General features: G+C 48.4%; 1 protein-coding gene across 1 annotated transcript in view; it reads left to right on the plus strand.

The window, feature by feature from the left end:
* LONP2 (lon peptidase 2, peroxisomal) overlaps positions 1–14,113 on the plus strand; it is a 53,210-nt gene that overhangs the window by 35,794 nt on the left and 3,303 nt on the right. Inside the window, exons 12-14 of the mRNA XM_087827116.1 lie at positions 9,607–9,749; positions 10,933–11,140; positions 11,486–11,676. Coding sequence (XP_087683242.1) covers positions 9,607–9,749; positions 10,933–11,140; positions 11,486–11,676 — 542 coding nt within the window. The remainder of the gene's footprint in view (positions 1–9,606; positions 9,750–10,932; positions 11,141–11,485; positions 11,677–14,113) is intronic.

A 14,113-nucleotide genomic window follows, 5' to 3' on the forward strand; every position in this document is an offset into this window, starting at 1 on the left:
CTGCAGCCACTGCGAGGCCTGTGGGACTGGCCACAGATGTTTGTGAGCATGGCTGTTCCCACCTGAAAAAAGAGCAGCTGTCCAAGGAGAGGGCTGCATGATGGGAGCTGTGAGTCCTGAGCAGTAGGATTTGAGGCCGTGAAGACATGCCTGTCCCGGTGACAGATCCCTGGGGCCCCTGCTGCCACAAGTCTAACTCCATGACGATTTCTGTAGTTCATTCCGAATCTCAGTTCGACCAAGTTGCACTTGGACACATGTCATTTCTCTGACGTATTTGCTTTGTGTGGGGCTGTGAAACCAGCCTGACACAACTGTATAGTTAAAATTTATCCAAATACAAAGCCCGCAGTTTACACCACTGACTTGACTCTGCAGCCCACCACACTCTTGCTGTGGGCAGGACTTTGCTGGGTGAGGGAGGGTCCTGCCACTTCAGCAAGTCCGCCTGTGCCTCCGAGTTGGGCACACAGGAGAGCCGTGGACTCGCCATGCGGGCCTGCTCCTTGCTCAAGGTTGTGCGGTTCTCACTTTACTGTTTGTTTTCCCGGCTAGTCCTCTCCTTACCTCTCTCAGGTCCAGTGCCTGGGAGGCCTCGTCCACGGTAGCTGCTTTTGGGTTCTTTGTTGTGGCTTCCTGCCATCACTTCTCAAGCCCTGAGCTTGTGATGTGGTGGCTATTTTAAGTGTGGCCCCTCAGTAACCAAAACAGGAAGCTGCTCCTGCAGAACTGGTGCTTTGGCTCTCCTCCGGTCTGCTGTCCTGAGTGCATCTCTTAGATTAATAGAAAACACTTCCCATGATGTTTTGAGGGAGTAAGCTCGAAGCTGTGTCCCCTTCTGCTGAATGCTTTTGTCTTGGAACATCTCGTATTTGTTGCAGGTCTGTCTTCATCATTTGGATTTTACATTAGTTCCCTGTGCTGTGTAACAAAGCACCCAACACTTAGTGGATGAAAGCATTTAACAAGCAGTTACCACCTCAAGTCTGTGGGGCAGGGGCCGAGGAGCAGCTCAGCCGGGCAGTTCTGCTCTAGACTCTCACGAGGTTCCAGTCCAGCCATCGGCCAGCAGAGGGTCAGCTTGGGACCTGCTTCCAGGCTCACTGTGAGCAGACCAGTTCCTTGCTGACTGCTGGCCAGACCTTCAGTGCCACACCACACAGGCCTCTCCCCAGGCTCACAGCCTGGCCGCGGGCTTCCCCAGAGACTGTCACTGTGAATGGGAGACAGAGCCCGAGACAAAGCTGCTCTTCTATACCCAGCTCTCCTGTGCATCCTGACTGCCACAATGGCGAGCCCTGGCACTACGAGAGGTGGCACTGCACAGGGCATGAACACCACAGGGCAGGCTTGTTGGGACCATCTCGAAGGCTGGCTCTCACAGATTTTTCTTTTTCCATATTTTAAAGAAGGTTTTTATACATTTCATTTCTATTACTACAACCCCCATTTCCAAGAGTTGAAATAGTGGGAGTTCTAAAGAAAACCTATAGTTTGAGTTGTTAATAAGGTGGAAATTTCTGTGCTGCAAAACAATTAAGAATAGCAGTTGGATGCCTGGCCAGGCGTGGCTCAGCGGTTGAGCATCGACCTAGGATCCAGGTAATCGGGGTTCGATTCCCGGTCAGGGCACATGCCCAGTTGCGGGCTTGATCAATGACTCTCTCATCATTGATGTTTCTGTCTCTCTCTCTCTCCCTCTCCTTTCCTCTCTCTGAAATCAATAAAGATATATTTAACCAAAAAAAAAAGAATAGCAGTTGGGCCCTTGGAGGAGAAAAGTGTAGTAAGACTGACAGCAAATGAATGAGTCTTTAGCAACAATTGAAATAACCTTTATTTGTCAGCTTTTAATGTGGATTTGTTGGTGCGTTTGTTTGTTTTGTTTTTGGACATAAAAGCTGTGTTGGCTGTTTTTAGTTAAGCAAGGATAAGTGGTAATTTTCTGTTACTTGGTTCCTGTTACAGATAAAAGTCCTCAAACATTTTACACTAAATCCCTTCTCTTCCTTTTTGGCTGGAGTTAGAACAAAGCAGAGAGTAATTTGTGTGCTTCTCTGCACCCAGAACCGCAGGCCAGATGCGTGGGCTCAGCATTGACTCCGGCCTGTCGTCCGTCATCCCCAGAGGCCAGGGTTAGTTTCAGAAGAGAGGCCTATGTCTGGTGGTGAGAGGTCCTGGATGCACTGTGACAAGTCACAGCGTCAGCAGTGTGACGGGGGCTGGATTTAACTTGGCTACATATTCCTAATCTTTAAGCAGCATCACTTTGAAAATGTCTGTTTATTCCCATAGAATGTACTAATTTAAAAGGCCATCATCACCATGTGAGACTTGACCATAGAGAACTTTTCTAAGCCAGCATTGAGGTCAGTGCTGGTGAACGCCTGTCCCCCAAACGTGAGCTCATTTGTTACTAAAGACTCAGGTTGCACAGATAGGGCTTGGAAGTTTTGCCTTTTCGGCACTTAAAGTCTTGCTTCATCTGTTCGTGCTTATCTTCCCTTTGATTGCATTAGTAGCTCAGGATAAATAAAATTTTCTGAGAGTCAGAGGAACTCAGGTTAACAGCTGAGAAATGTGGACATCAGAGAGCGTTTCAGTTCCGAGGCACCTGGCCTGCCGGCTCTGAAGCCTCAGGGTCTGTACGGTGCTGTTAGAGCAAACCAAGGTTATGAAACAGATCCACAGGGGAGACTTTCTGCACTAGATCCCCTGCGTTTGTAGGAAATTAGGCATCATGTTGTCTCCAAACATCTAAAATCAAGTGGTGTCCAAGGTAGAGATGAAAACACCACATTGGTGTACACTGCCCACGCCATGAAGGCGCGGCGAGTACTTCTCCTGACGTGTACGCTCACCAGCTATTCCCTCGTCGGTGCTGCCCGGCGTGAGTGATTCACCCACGTAGACCAGAGGAAGCTGCACTGCAGTGAAGGCAAAACCCAGCCGACATGTCAGTTCCACTTAATGAGTCTGACGGGGAGACTTTGGATGTCATTGTCATACATTAGCAAAGCCAGCCTTTTAAGTTGTTAGGTATTAAAACAATACTTTTTATATTACAAATGTCTCTGCATTTTAACTGCTAATCAAAATAATTCCCCATGACTATTTTCTGAATCTCTAATACAGAAAATGAGATTTATTAATGCAAAAAAACCCTGGGAGGCAGGTGAGCGCTCCCTTGTGTGGTACACTTAGGATCCTACATTTTGGACCCTTATATAATATTGATTCATTGAGTCAGTGAGTCAGCTAGCATTTACTGAGTACTTATGATATGCCAGGGTCTAGACTGGATTCTGGGAAGCAGATGGAAGGGAACAAACAAGTGTGCAGTCCATTGGGGAAGGGAGATATATAAACAAATAATTTTTACATGTGGGATAATTAAAGTGCTGTGGAGTTACTGGATTGATCACTGAAAGCTTCATTTATTATAGATATTGTAGGTTTTTGACATTGTTTTTAGTAAATTGAGGCAAAATGATCATTTGCTTACATCTCAAAATTAATTTGAATGGATAATTACACGGAAAACATGTTTTCCAGGTGCTCTTTTTTGATGTTCTTTATTTTCATGAGTAGGCAGCTATTACTAAAACCAAGAAATGGTTCACAATCATAATGTCCATTTCTATCTCAATAGTTACTATATAGTAGAAACGCTTAGTAGGTAAACTTGAAATTATATTTGGTAATGTGAAGGTAATTTATCATCCCCAAAATAACGGAGAAAATATTGGCAGAAGGGACTCAAAAGTTTTCCTGCTAGTATGACGGTTTTTCTGGGCATTCGATCCACAGATTCCTCCATTGCAGCTAGCTCCTTTAAAAGGAGATTGACAGTAGGTGGCACAGAAGCCTGGGCCCTGGTCAGTAATTCAAGTCTCCCCTGCAGTTAGCACACTTTTTCTGGCGGGAGGGTGGACTTCAGGAAAAGATTAACCTGAAACTGACAGCACATATTATACAGTTGGAAACATTGAGGTTTTTCTGATTTGTTTGGTAGATACTTTGTGTTTCTCTTTCTGCCTTCCCAAGAGGAGGCTCTCAGATACATTGTATCCATGGTCAGTTTCGCTCTGAGGCACATACTTCTACTGTCTTGTAAGAAATAACAAAGCCACTAATAATCTCAGCACCTCAGCTCACTTTTTACAGTAGACTCAGTTTAGGGGGAAAAAAACAAACCTGAGTGGTTTTTGTAACTGCAGCCATTCCCGTCTTTCTCTTCGGGCCTAACAGGTCTGGATCTGTGTACACATACTTGTGTGCTGGAGAGTGGAGATGTGGGCAGTGTTCTCACTGGTTCACACACAGCCTCTCTGCAAGGAGCTGCTAGTGCACCTAGTCACACTCCTCCTATGCCCAGCACACAAACAGCAGGGGCCCAGTGGGATCAGATGCAACTTTCAAGAAAATTTTTAATCATTTAGTAATAATTTTGTAACATAATTAATGTTCACTGATGAAAAAATGTTGTTTCCTTGCCAAAGTCAGCATTGTTAAAAACTGAATAATTTTTTGGCAAATCCAAGTTATGATTAAGTATTTTGGTGATTTGTCATTTGTCCACAGATGTTATTGAGATTTACAAATAAAATAGCCCAAATTCGGTTTAACTTGGGAGACGACAGTTCTGTATAAGGCACTAGATGAAATGGGATGGAAAGGTTAGAGTCATCTAGTCTGACTTTGATTTTACAGAGGAGGAATCTGGGCCCAGTTTCTTACCCAAGATTGTGCCCCATAAATGCTAGTCTGGGTAGTGGTGACTCCTTCAGCTTTAAAGGCACTCCAGAGGAGTGGGAGGCACAACTAGAAACCCAAGTTGGGCACTGGCCAGGTGACTCGGTTGGTTGGAACGTCGTTCCATGAACCAAAAGGCTGCATGTTTGATTCCCGGTCAGGGCACATACCTGGGTTACCAGTTTGATCCCTGGTTGGGACACGTACAGGAGGCAACTGATCGATGTTTCTCTCTCATATCAGTGTTTCTCTCCCTTCCTCTCTCCCTAAAATCAGTAAAAACATTTCTTCATGTGAGGATTAAAAAAAAGAAACGTAAGTTAACACTGTTGCTGTAGCTCTCGAGTGCAACTCTTAGAAGTTAGGAACTTGCTTAATTTGTGATGAAAAGTAGTAAAGATATTTAAGTCTAGAAAGGATATAATTACAGCAGTGACTTAGACTGATTTCTAGGTAGTGAGTAAAATGGGCAGTAGGATCGCAGGGGAGAGAAAGTAAACGAGCAAGCTGTCATGGTAACTCAGGCGGGAAGGGTGATGATCATTTATAAGGTTCCTGCCATATGCTGGACTCTATTTTAAATGTATTTACTCATTTATTCCTTTCATGGCCCTATGAGATAGGTGTTGTTTTTAGGTCTATTTTACAGATGAGAAAACTAAGGCACGAAAGATTAAATAATGTCCCCAAGGTTCACAGCTAGTTAATGTCAGTCAGAATTCTAGCCGAGGCAGATGGGCCCCAGGTCTGCACTCAGTGGCCCTTTTTGCTCCTGTAGATCCTCGCCCGCCATCCCTGTCGCAGCCCTCGGTGGGGTAGGTACTGGGCCTGCCCTTTCAGACCAGGGCGTGGACGCTGAACAGCAGTAGGGAAATGAACGGCCGACGAAGTTCAGAGAGCAAGTCTCCTTACAGCAGCATGTAAGAGAGTTAAGCACTTAAGAGCGAATCCCACCGGGCAGGTGAAAGACACATGTGCTGAACACTACTAAGCGCGGCTGGAAGGACGTTTCCCCGGACAGGGAGGCCCAGCGTTGCCGAGACCTGCAGACACAGGGCAAGCTCTTCCAGACTCCACGGGCCTTTGCCAGGGAAGTGGAGAAGCCAGTCTTCAAGTGCACATGGAATCCGAGTGGCTCCCAAGTAGCCAAAACAGGCTTGAAAAAGAACAAACGAAGAATCACACCTCCTGGCTTTGAACTTTCCCCGAAGCTACAGTGATTAAGATAGTGCAGGACAGGCGTAAGGACAGACGTGTAGACGATGGCGTCGAGGGGAGAGCAGAGGAATAACGCTCGCCTCTGTGGTCCCTGGACTTCTAGCGAGGACGCCAAGGCCAGTCAGTGGGAAGGGCACCTGGAAAGGAGACATGCACATGCCAAAGAACAGGCGGACCCTACTTCAGACTATAGACGGAAAGTAACTGAAAATTGATCAGTGACCTAAACTTAGGAGCTAAATGATAAAACTCTTAGAGGAAAACATTGGGGAATCCTCAGGACATTGGACTTGGCAGTTACCCCGTGGATATGACACCAACAGCGCAGGCAACAGAAGGGAAACAGGGTAGCTCGGACTCACCTACTCTCCACCGGCTGGATCACCTGCCAGGAGACCCATTTGTTGCAAGATTTATTCGAAAGGCTAGAAACTATTTTGTAACGGAAAGCTCCTGGGGTTTCCTGAGATGTTACACTCTTCTATCCTTCCTCCTTAGCTCCCTCTTAATGTATTTCCCTCTCCCTGCTTCCCACAGGGACTCTGCTCTGGGCTTGCTCTCACCCCAGTCCCTCTCTGGCAGAGGAAATGGTGAGAAGGACAGGGGACCGTGTCCTGGCGCAGCAGCTCTGGGAAAGCCTCACCCTTCCTCTGAGGCGGTAGTTGTGGCACATCCCTCCCGGTGGCTGAGCCGTGGGGAGTGCACCCAGGGGCCGTCCACACGTGCCCTGCGCAGGCCAAGGGCACTGCAGGTTCTGCGGGCGCTCGCCCACCTGCCCCCCAGCTCTTCAGCCCCCGGTGGGCTCAGCAGGAGGGCGCGGGAGGCGGAGCCCGCAGCTGTCTGAGCTCAGGGCCACTCAGCCAGCGGCCATGCTCTCCACCCGCAGTCCCCTTTCTTCCCAGCAAGGGCAGGGGAGTGGAGGGGGCTGAGCAGCTTGGGCTCCTCATAGCCTTTCTTTTCAGCCTCTATTTAATATCACTTAGCACTTTTAAGAACATGCCTGAAAATTATCCGTGAAGAGAATGTTACTATTGGAAATATAATAGTGACGTCCATTGTTGCGTGGGGTGCGGCCTCGAGCCGGCCGCTTCCTTCCCTGTACCGCCTGCGGGCCCAGCGATAGCGAAATCGTGGTCGAGCCCTGGCTGCGGGGCCCAGCCTGGAATCGGGGTGTCTAGAGCATTTGTTTTCTTCTAATGAAAGGAAGACATGTCAGTCTTAGAAGCCTGTATTAAATATTACTCTAAACATTGGCAGGTGCTTTCCTGAAAGGGTGAACCAATTTTTATTTTCACAAGCAACCATGTTTGCAAAGATCTCTCCACTTTCTTTCACTTTGCTTGTTGTTATTTCTTAAACTTGTTTACTGGTTACTTTATTTTGGTATCCAGAAATGGTATCCTGCTTTTAATTAAACTTCTTTGCTTCTCGGTGAAATAATCACTTTTTCATGTGACGACTCACCACTCAAGAACCACTGTTTTAGCCCGAGAAGGACCCAGCAGGAGACAGTGTCACAACTCCGTGGGAGGACTTTTGGGACAGGGTCCATGCCATGTTGGGAGGTGGACTTTTCTTGCAGTTCTGTTTGCCTGGCCTGAGAGTCTGTCCTGCTTGCCTGTCAGTCTGGGCAGCAGCAACTCCTGGGGCCTCTGCCTCCGTCCTCTCGGTGCTGCTCCCTCCCCCACAGGGAGACACATGGCGCTGGCGCTGCTGCCACTGAGACATGCCAGCCGACTGCTTGTGCGGGGCTCAGGTGCAGCTGCAGCCTGGGCCCTGTGAGCTCACTTGCTGTCGATTGTTTTCGTGAGGAATCCAAGTGCGTGTCTGTGAGAGGCTAGCATTTCCTTGCTCTTGCTGTCCTTAGGCCCAGTGGCAGCTCTTCAACCCCGCTCTGGGCTGTCTTTATAGACCAGGGCCCGTTTCCTTGGCCTAAGCTTAAGCCCTCCAGGCTTGTGTTCTGACAATGGAGCAGTTTGAAGCACAGGTGAGTTCTGAGTCTGCCGAATTTTTCCTGAAGCCTGGAGTAAATCGTCATCTTTTATACGATAAGGTCGGGGTGCAGGAGGAACCCTCCCCTGCTCACCCCTCAGCTCTGAGCTCTGGATTCACCATTCCCCCTGGAAAGAGCTCGGTGTCCTGAAGCGCTGGTTACATAATATGCCTCACTTCCTCTGGGACATTGGGGACAGTGGGATCCCTGCTGGCAGCAGTAATTAGGTCTCAGAAAAGCTGGGCACAAAGCACCGCAAGCTGAGGAAGCCCAGGGTCCCTTCCCTGCACATGTGGGTCCAAGTTCCAGACCCCAGACTATTGGGCAGTGACCTCAGGCGGGCGGGCCTCTCTCGGGGCATGATTGCTAATGAGGCTGTGGCATCTGCTTCTGCCCTGATCACATGTAGCTAAAGTGGCGTTTGAGGGCCTCACCACCCTGCATCCCAGGTGGGCGGCAAACAAAATCTCCCGTGTCCACAGGCTACCGAGTAACCGGTCATCACCAGACAAGTGCTGTAAGAGTTGGAAAGATCAGCACAGACCTTCTAGAATCTGCCTGAGCCAAACTTGGAAGGATCAGGTGACAAGACGGCTCTCACACGAGAACTGCAGTGGGCAGCGGGGCGATGCTCTGTACATGGTCCCACTGCCGGCAGGCAGCAGGGAGTCTGCCTGCGACCCCTCTGTCTCCCCATCACTCATGGCTCAGGCCTGCCTGAGGAGCCCAGCAGGAGAGACCCGCATCCTGGGGTCACACCGCGGCTCAGTGCGCAGCAGCATTTAGGGACACTGCGGGGTCTCCAGTTACCACTGGAGTCTAGATTAGGATCTAATGCTATTACACATAATAATCAATTTTGGAAGGAAAGAAGTTAGTGAAAAACAGCTCTTTTAACTTCACAAGATACCAGTGGGAGAATCATAGCAAAACTAAAGCTACTTAGATACACAGTGTAGGTGCATAGGGTATTGACATACGCGGTAACTGCTTCCCGGAGGACGGGTGTCTGTAGCAAAGGGGATGGCTGTGTCTCAGAACGCCGCGCAGGACAGCAAAGAGCTGGGCTAGCACAAGGCTTCGTGCTCTCCAACCCCGCCCTGCCAGTTATGTTAGTTTTATTGGAAAATGGTCATCTTGGAGTTGAGCTGTGTTTACAGTGGAGGCATCGCTTGTATGGGTTCCGTCGTTTTCAAGTTCACATTCCTGTCAGGACATGGGACACCTGATGGGATGCCTCTGAAGAGGGCATTGAAAGGTTTGGGGTCTGTTGAGAATTGTACAGGTTATCTGTTGCATTTGACCTTCGAAGGCCATGAGTTGAACAGTGTCAGGCATTGTTCTTGGCTTAAGAATATAATGTTTAAGAAGACGACAGGCAAGGTTCCTGCCCTCCCAGAGCACACACTCCAGTGGGGGAGACAGACGACACACACAGGGCACTGAGTACACCAGACGCCACCCTCGGGGCTCCTGACTCTCCCTGCCGCCTGAGCTGCAGATACACAGGTGAATTTTTGTGCCTTCGTAGATGCATAAAGGGCTGGACTTCGGACATCCTCTGTGCTTGTCTGATAGTCACTGCAACTGAATTCTCAAACCTGCCGACCCAGGAATTTCTAAATTCAGTTTTCTCTTAGGTTGCAGAGAGCATGTCTTAGAAGACACAAAACCTGAGTCCATCAGTGACACCGCCGACCTGGCCCTCCCACCCGAGATGCCGATTCTGATAGATTTCCACGCCCTGAAGGACATCCTGGGGCCCCCAATGTACGAGATGGAGGTGAGCGTTCTCATTGTTTGTGGACACCCCCCAGTTTACCCTGCTGTCCTCTCCTGAGTGATGGAGCCCAGTAGCTTCCATGCTGCCACCCTGATTTCTGAGAATGTTTTACCACCCCAGCCCCTTGGGAAAGGAGTGAGGATCAACTCCCCAGCCCTTGACCAGAGCCCAGGCTGCAGCTGCTCCTGCGAGAGAGCCTGTGGTGCAGCCACGTTCTCAGATACATGCGGGTGGACCGTGTGCTCAGAGCCTGATGTGGGTAACTCCTGCAGGGTAGGAAATGTCAAGGCCCAGAGGTGCTGGCAAGTCAGCAGGACTGGTTCTTCACTGTCAGTCTGTTTTCATAACTGGGATGTGGCTCATCAGCTGGGCCCGTGATCTCAGAGGAGCGCATGCTGTTTCAGTGGCAGTGAGGCAGCAGTGGCTCCGAGCGCCCGGGGAGGGGCCTCGGGCCTTGGGCCTTGGGCAGTGGACTTTAGTGTCAGCAGCAGCACCAGAGCGAAGAGAAGGAGCAGAGCAGTGAGACGGGGGTTTGATGTCTGCTGTCCCTCAGCACCTGGAGCTCACGCTTCCTCAGTGCGGGTTAAAAAGAGGGTTTGTGCTCGGCCCGGCATGGCTCGGGTTGATTATCGACCTAAGATCCAGGAGATCTCAGATTAATCCCTGGTCGGGGCACGTGCCCTGGTTGCGGGCTCGATCCCCAGTAGGGGGCGTGCAGGAGACAGCCGGTCAATGACTCTCTCATCATTGATGTTTCTCTCTCTCTCTCTCCCTCTCCTTTCCTCTCTCTGAAATCAATAAAGACATATTTTTTTAAAAAAGAGGGTTTGTACTCTCTGAAGCAAATTCATGGTGACCACATGAAGTTAGGATCGGGAGTGTTTATAGACACGCAACCTACTAGGAATAGTCAAATAGCTAAGACAGTGGGTTTGCTCCTGGGAGATTAGATGTGTAAGTAGATGTGCTCCTCGGAATCCACATCACTCAGATATTTTAAGGTAAAGTGGCTTCTGAGAAATGCCACAGAGGAAGTCAGTCCATCTTGTGTCCTGGCAGGAAGCCACACAGTAAGTGCAAGTGTGACTCCAAGTCCCGGGGGTAGTAGACACTGGAGGGGCGGGTCAGTCGGCCTGAAAACAAACAGCTCTTGTTGACCAGCCGTTGTCATCATTCTCTGCAGGTGTCCGAGCGCCTGAGCCAGCCGGGAGTGGCCATAGGCCTGGCGTGGACTCCCTTAGGCGGCGAGATCATGTTCGTGGAGGCAAGTCGGATGGATGGCGAGGGCCAGCTAACCCTGACAGGCCAGCTGGGGGACGTCATGAAGGAGTCCGCCCACCTGGCTATCAGCTGGCTGCGCAGCAATGCGAAGAAATACCACCTGGCCAATGGTGAGGCGGAGGCGGAGGCGAGCGTTAGGACCAACCTAACCTTCCCAAGTACAGGCCTTTGATTTGGGGGCGCCGTGGAAATCCTAGTTCCCATTTCAGAGCCTACTGGCAAGTGCCTGACCCAGAAACTCAGTCCAAGGCTGTGTTTCGTTTTTAATCCCACTTGGAACAGAACGAACCTGTTCTCCCAGACCCCCACTCGAGTTGTACTCACCACTAATATTTTGAAGGAGTCTTTTACCCAAAACATTCATTTTTTTGGTTATATCCTTGATTTTCTTTTTTAGGAGAAAAAGAAAACAGGTTTAATTTTTCTCCATTAAAGTCCTTTTTTCCTTTGTAAAGCTTCTGGAAGTTTCGATCTTCTCGACAACACAGACATTCATCTGCACTTTCCAGCTGGAGCTGTCACAAAAGATGGACCGTCTGCAGGAGTTACCATAGTAACCTGCCTCGCCTCACTTTTCAGTGGGCGGCTGGTCCGCTCTGATGTGGCCATGACTGGGGAAATCACACTGCGAGGCCTGGTTCTTCCGGTGAGTGACTTTTAAATTTTAAATAATCATACTTTAAATTTAAGAGTGGTTTTGCCTTCTTCCTATGGATACCTTAGTTTTAAATACATAGAAAATGTTTATAGCTGTAATTCATATTCTCAAATTTTAATCAAATTCAAAAAGAGCAAATAGTTTCCCCATGTTTTTTTGTTCTGAGAATGAGGACTTGCTAAGGGGAAAAGATCGGTCTGGTCATTGGTGAAGATTTGGGGCTCTGTTCCAGTTAGCCGAGTGTTAGATGCACGGCACAGGTATAAAATAGGATAGGAGCTACAGTGACACAGTAAGCCCGGCTCTCACTTTTGGGCCTTCCTGGGAGACCTCTGTCCTGCAGAGCATCAGACTCCTAGAGCTGGTGGATGCTAGGAACATGGGCACTATAAAATGGACACTGCAGCAAAGACTGACCATGTCGAACTGCTAAATTGTGAAAAAATTCTACATATACAGTTCCGTATCTTAAGCTACTGATAAAAACACTGATAAAATACATAACCTTGGGAGATTATTATTAGTTTTAAGTCATTAGTTACCTGTACCAGTCTAAAACAAAATTTTGGCAGGTTCATAGCAAAATGAGAAAAAAAAGGAACGGTCTTTATTCTGAGAACATCTTTACTTGATGAGGTAATGGTAAGTAGATCGTAGAATCACCAGTTAAGACCAGTGCTCTCAGTTCCCCAATTGGTTTAAGTCAACCTGAAAGTTGTATTCTAGGCCCTACTTATTGTGACATCCTAGGTCTACACTCAGAAGGAACAGCTGGCCTCTTCAGCTCACCAGGAACTAGTGTAAGGGAATGGGTGACAGCAGGAATACCAGCTGTCCCCTAAAAGCAGACTGACAACCACAGACCTCCAGTTCCCCAGGTCAAGATGGTCAGCTGATCAAGGAATAAAGGAACACATTCTGACGCTTAATAACAAGCAGGGGTCAAAGCCGGTAGTTCAGCCAACTTCTGGAAGCTGGGAGTACCCTGGCTGATGACACAGAACTGGAGGGAGAGACAGCCTTCCCAGCCAAGTGTGGAAGAAGCTCTAGCCCAGGAGCTCAGGGGAGACAGAAAGGAAAACCAGGGGGTTTGCTGAAGTCTCTGGCCAGCAGCCTGCCCTGCGCTGCCCCGTTCTCAGAGCAAGGGCTCCTACTCCAGCAGAGGTGAACGGCAGGGACTTTGAGTAAGACTGCAGTGTCATCTGTCACATGAGACACCACGAAGCAGCTGCACTGACGCTGGACTTGCTGTGGCCAGAGGAAATGGAACTCCAGGGCAGAGGCCGAGACAGAGCTCTCAGATGTAAAACTATGGTTTTAGAACTGGTCAGACTATTCAGGAAAAAATAATAAACAATCTGGCAGATCCAACATCTGCCTCTCAGGGGTTCTAGCAACAGAGGAAATGGACTAGAATTGTCCAACATATAATGGGACATTCCTTAGGCTGTCTTTAGCTCGAAAGGACTTACCCAGGTCGGAGAAAGGTTTTATCCTCGTGATTCTTCATATTCCTGAGGAGAGAGATTTCTCATCAGTGCCCCCCTGTGCAGCACCTTCAAAACCCTGAGGGAAATTATTTCACACCTAGCTTTGTGTGCACAGCATTACTGTCAGTCATGCATGCAGGGAATCTGTTTCTCTTACACTTTCTGAGGAAGGGACTTTGGAAGTGTACTTCAGGGGCATAAAGAAAACCCTTGGGGGAAGACAGCAGTGGGTGGGGTAACCGAAATGGCCAAGTACCAGGCTGATTACTATGGCCTGTAGTACAGTTTGATATCAGGTAGAGTGATCCCTCCAACTCTGTTCTTTCTCAAGATCGCTGCGGCTATCTGGGGTCTTTTGTGGTTCCATATAAATTTTTGGAGTGTCTGTTCTAGTTCTGTGAAATACGCCATTGGTATCTTGATAAGAATTGCATTGAATCTGTAGATGGCTTTGGGTAGTTGGAAATTTTGTTAATTCCACCTGTCCATGAACATGGTATATGCCCACTTATCTGTATCATCTTCAGTTTCGTTCTTCCATGTCTTACAATTTTGCAAGTGCAGGTCTTTCACACCCTTGGTTAAATTCATTTCTAGGCTTGTTTTTGATGCAGTGTAAATGGGGTGGTTTTCTTAGTTTCCCTTTCGGATAGTCCATTATTGGTGTTGTATCCTGCTTTCCACAGTGGCTGCACCAGTCTGCATCCCCACCAGCAGTGTACTAGGGTTCCCCTTTCTCCACATCCTCAAGCACTTATTGATGGTGGCCACTCTTGACAGGTGTGAGGTGCTGTCTCATTGTGGTTTTAATTTGATCTCTCTGATGAGCACCTTTTCATGTCTATTGGCCATCTGTATGTCCTCTTTGGAGAAGTGTCTATTCAGGTCCTTTGTCCATTTTTTAAATTGGATTGTGGTTTATAAGTTCTTTATAA

This window comes from Miniopterus natalensis, chromosome 18, assembly GCF_054644295.1.
Source record: "Miniopterus natalensis isolate mMinNat1 chromosome 18, mMinNat1.hap1, whole genome shotgun sequence".
Lineage (NCBI taxonomy): Eukaryota > Metazoa > Chordata > Mammalia > Chiroptera > Miniopteridae > Miniopterus > Miniopterus natalensis.